This window comes from Arabidopsis lyrata (genome assembly GCF_000004255.2).
Source record: "Arabidopsis lyrata subsp. lyrata unplaced genomic scaffold ARALYscaffold_352, whole genome shotgun sequence".
In the NCBI taxonomy this organism is placed as follows: Eukaryota; Viridiplantae; Streptophyta; class Magnoliopsida; order Brassicales; family Brassicaceae; genus Arabidopsis; species Arabidopsis lyrata.
This window is the reverse complement of record NW_003302304.1, coordinates 1-4,828: the sequence shown is the minus strand read 5'-3', so window position 1 is coordinate 4,828 and position 4,828 is coordinate 1. Positions and strand designations below refer to the sequence as shown.

Here is a 4,828-nt window from a genome sequence, read left to right as displayed (position 1 = left end):
CTCTTGAGGCTGGTAAGTTAGTGATAACTAAGAATGGGGGGTATGTGGGAAAAGCTTTTTGTAAGGGAAATCTCTTTGTTCTTGAAATAATGAATGAAAGTGCTGGTGCTTCTGCTTACTTTGTGAGTGTTTTGGATACATGGCATGGCAGATTAGGACACTTAAATGTGAATTCAATTAAACGCTTAAAGCATGCTAATCTGATTCCTGACAACTTGGAAAAAGATATCTCAAAATGTGAAATTTGTGTGGAAGCAAAGCATGCTAGAAAACCATTTTCTTATCCTGTTAATCGAAAATCTGAATTGCTTGAGCTCATTCACTCAGATTTGGCTGATTTTAAAAACACCACTAGTAGAGGTGGCAAGCATTATTATATCACTTTTGTTGATGATTGTTCTAGATATACAAGGGTTTATTTGTTAAGAACAAAAGATGAGGCTTGTGAAATGTTTATGCGATATAAAGCTGAAGTAGAAAATCAACTAGATAGAAAAATTAAGAGGTTAAGGTCTGATAGAGGTGGAGAATATGAATCTGAAATTCTGAATTCTTTGTGTTTGAAAGAGGGTATTATTCATGAAAGAACTGCACCTTATTCTCCCCAGCAAAATGGCATTGCTGAAAGAAAAAATCGAACCCTTAAAGAAATGATGAATGCTATGCTTATTAGTTCTGGGTTGCCTGATCAAATGTGGGGGGAAGCTATTCTTTCTGCATGTTATATTTTGAATAAAGTGCCTCATAAAGGAATCTCTGTTACACCTTATGAACTTTGGAAAGGTCATTCTCCTAACTTGAGTTATTTGAAAGTGTGGGGGTGTCTTGTTAAAGTAGGACTGCCTGCTTTTAAGAGAACCACCATAGGTCCTAAGACTATTGATGTTGTGTTTGTTGGCTATGCTTTGAACAGTGCTGCTTATCGTTGTTTAACATTTAAACATGATTCCTTGCAGTTTGATAGCATGATCGAGTCTAGAGATGTTGAATTTTTTGAGAATGTGTTTCCTTTTAAGAGAAACTTAGAACTTGCTTCTCCTAGTAATGCATCTGCTAAAAGAACTCTTAATGATAGTGAAGAACCTAGAAGGAGTAAGAGAATGAGAACTGAAACTGATTTTGGTCCAGATTTCATTACTACTTTTCTAGCTGAGCTTGATGAGATTAGTGAAGAATTTGTGTATGCTTTCTTAATAGAAGAAGATCCCAAAACGTTTTCTGAAGCTATGAAATCTGTGGATGCTAATTTTTGGAAAGAAGCAGTCAATAATGAATTTGATTCTATTATGACTAACCACACTTGGGAGATTGTTGATTTGCCTAGGGGATGCAAAGCTATCAGATGCAAGTGGATTCTGAAGAAAAAATTCAAAGCTGATGGCTCCATTGACAAATTCAAAGCGAGACTGGTGGCTCAAGGCTTTGCTCAAAAACAGGGAGTAGACTATTTTGATACTTATGCTCCTGTTACTAAAATTGCTACCATTCGCATATTGTTTGCTCTTGCATCAGCTCATAAGTTGGTAGTGCATCAAATGGATGTGAAAACTGCATTTTTAAATGGTGATTTGCATGAGGAAATTTATATGGTGCAACCTGAGAGATTTATTGTGCATGGTCAAGAACATAAAGTGTGCAAGTTAAAAAAATCTCTTTATGGTCTTAAGCAAGCACCTAAGCAATGGTTTGAAAAATTCAGTAGTACTTTGCTTGAAAATGGTTTTGTTTCAAATTTTGGAGATACATGTGTGTTTTCTAAAATGCATGATCTTGGGTACGTCATTATATGTTTATATGTGGACGACATGCTTATTCTTGGAACATCTCTGGAAATTGTTTGTGAAACAAAAGTTTTATTGAGTTCTAAATTTGATATGAAGGATTTAAATGAAGCTGATGTCATTCTTGGAATTAAGGTCGTAAAAACTGATTCTGGGTTTTCTTTAAATCAGTCTCATTATATTGAAAAGGTTCTCAAGAAATTTGGATATTGGGATGAACCGTGCGCTAAATCTCCTTATGATTCATCTTTGCATTTGTATAAGAATAGAGGAGAAAGTGTGAAACAATCTGATTATGCTAAGGTGATAGGTAGTGTAATGTACTTGATGAATTGCACAAGACCTGATATTGCATATGCAGTGAGTAGGCTGAGTAGATATACTCATAATCCTAATTCTGATCATTGGTTAGCACTTGGTCGTTTAATGCGATATTTGAAAGGAACTATTGATTATAACTTGTGTTATACTGGCTCTCCTTGTGTTCTTGAAGCTTATTGTGATGCTAATTGGGTATCAGACAATGATGAAGTGAATTGTACTAGTGGTTTTGTATTCACATTAGGTGGAGGAGCTGTAGCATGGAAGTCTACTAAACAGACTTGTATTGCTCGTTCCACTATGGAATCTGAACTAATTGCTCTTGAATTGGCAGGTCAAGAAGCTGAGTGGTTAAGAAACCTGCTAGCGGATTTTCCGATGATGGGAAGACCTTGTCCTTCCGTGTCAATGAGATGTGATTCTCAAGCTGCGATTGCTGTGGCAATGAACGCGCTATATAATGGGAAGAAAAGGCATATACGTATGCGACATAAAGTGATAAGAAGCTTGATTGAAGCTGGAGTGTTATCACTAGAATTCGTGAGATCTGGGAAGAATATAGCTGACCCTCTTACGAAAGGCTTGTGTGGACGAATGGTCCTGGACACAGCAAAGGAAATGGGACTAAAGCCTTTTTCAGGTTAGATCATTCTGGATACCAAACCAAAATTCTATTCACTTCTGAATTATTGGTTCAAATTGGTCAAACGAAGGAATGATATTAATCTGATGATAGTGAAGCTCCCATGTTGTTGTCGTTTGGAAGGTTGAGACATATGGTCTCTTAATGAACTTATTCCTGTATGGGGGTGTGAGACAACACACACTTGATAAGTCACCTAAGTAAGTGTTAAGGCAAGGGTTGCCTAACTAGATGAGTTGTGGGCTAACTCACTAGAACACTTATGATGCAGGGTTATGTAATATGCTTATAATACTTTGTATTTGATATGCGAAGCTCTCAAACTATTTTCTTTGTTGATTCAAGTCTTAACAAGACATCAACGTCTCTTTCAATTTTGAAACATGTGGGGGATTGTTGGGTCTGTTTCTTCAATTGGGCTTTATGAATTTTGAAATGGGCTCTTAAGACCCACGTTGGTTTTGTTGTTATGTCAAATCTCCTTCACCCTAAAAGATTAAGTCAAAGAACGTGGCTGAATTTTCTGACCTGTTTCACTTCGTTGGCCACGCGGTGGCTGGGAATGAGCGATTCCCATGGCACAAAAATCTAACTTGATTAGATTCGTTTTTTTGGTCTTTAAAAGGAGTTTTGGGAGAGACTCGATCGAGGTATCAAGTAGAAAAGATCTCTCTTCTATTTTCTTCTTCTTCTAAATTTCTGAGTTTGAGTTTGAGAGCTTCATCTCTTTTGGGTTGAGTGCACAACACAATTGAGAGCAGAGTGAACCCTGGAGTGAGCCGTCTTGGTTATCTTGCACACCGGGATTAGGCGGTTTTTCGCTCAAGTGCAGTAGATTCTCTACGGCTCTGCGACTTTCGTTCTTTGTCAATTCTGGTTCTAAGCTTTATTTCCAACAAATCACATAAACAAAGTCACTATAGACATAAACTCATCAAGAAGATTTGCTCCAATGTGTTCTTAGCCACTAACAAAACAAACTCTTTGTCCATCTTTAAGCACTAATCATGATAAAACTCCTACTTAGCCATCCAGAAACATCAAACCACATAAAACAAACTCACTATGAACTAAGAATCTCAAATCCTAAAACCATCATCATCATCCACAATTCTCAAATCACAAGTAACAAAAAAACCATAGAGAATCATAACCACCAAAGATAATTAAACCAAGATCAGAAACACAAGTCTCAACATTACCCAAAGATCCATCACAAAACCAACATCAGAAACATAAAGTCTTAACATTTAAACGAAACTTCAAACCAAATCATCAATCAAAGAGACCCATCATGCCTGCATCATCAGAAGATTCATCTTTAACTTCTTCAACCTTCTTCTTAGACTCAGCCACCGGCTCAGCCGCCGAAGCACCACCACCACCACCGCCTCCTCCGGCCACCATAGCAACAGCTGGACCACCAGAAGACAAAGCAGCCATCTTTTCTCTCCCAGCAGCAATAAGCTCCGTCACATCATGATCCTTGATGAGAGAAAACAACAGATCTATCTTCGTTTCGTCGATTTCAGCACCAACAGATTCCAAGATCTTCTTCAGATCATTTGAGGTTGGATTCTCGTTTCCTCCGAGTTTAGCGAGAAGAAATGCAGAGATCACCTTCATCGTTTTAGGGTTTTGATTTCGACTGCTAGGGTTTGTGAAAGGGACTGCGTTCTTCTATAGTTTGTGTATTTAAAGGGTCAAATGTTGTCTCTGTCCCATAATAGAGAGGAGAATTTAGGGTTTTGTTCCGTACGTACGGTACACGAAACAGAGCCGGAAATTTTAATGGGCCTTTAATGTTATGGGTCTTTAGTGGGCCTTATATGTAAGAGAGATTTTAAACCCATTTTGCTGATTTGAATTTGTTTTACATATTTCCAAAATCTTGTTGTTAATGATGATATGCTAGGAAGCACGGAATCTTCGTCGGAGGTCCGCTTCCCGCTTCGGAATCTTAGTCAGAATCGGAAGCTCTTGGAAGCTATCGGAATCTCGCTTCCATCGCGTTTCCAAAAATTCCACTTTGGAAGCTCGTTGGAAGCTTACGATTCCGGTTTGGAAGCTTGCGCTCCATTTT

At 37.9% G+C, this 4,828-nt stretch overlaps 1 protein-coding gene across 1 annotated transcript; it reads right to left on the bottom strand.

Annotated features, from left to right (window-relative positions):
- Positions 1 to 3,889: 3,889 nt before the first annotated feature.
- LOC9298628 (60S acidic ribosomal protein P2-3) lies at positions 3,890 to 4,501 on the bottom strand. The gene has a single exon (XM_002862505.2). The coding sequence runs from the start codon at positions 4,369 to 4,371 to the stop codon at positions 4,021 to 4,023; it is 351 nt and encodes a 116-aa protein (XP_002862551.1). The 5' UTR covers positions 4,372 to 4,501; the 3' UTR covers positions 3,890 to 4,020.
- Between the last annotated feature and the right edge of the window lie 327 nt (positions 4,502 to 4,828).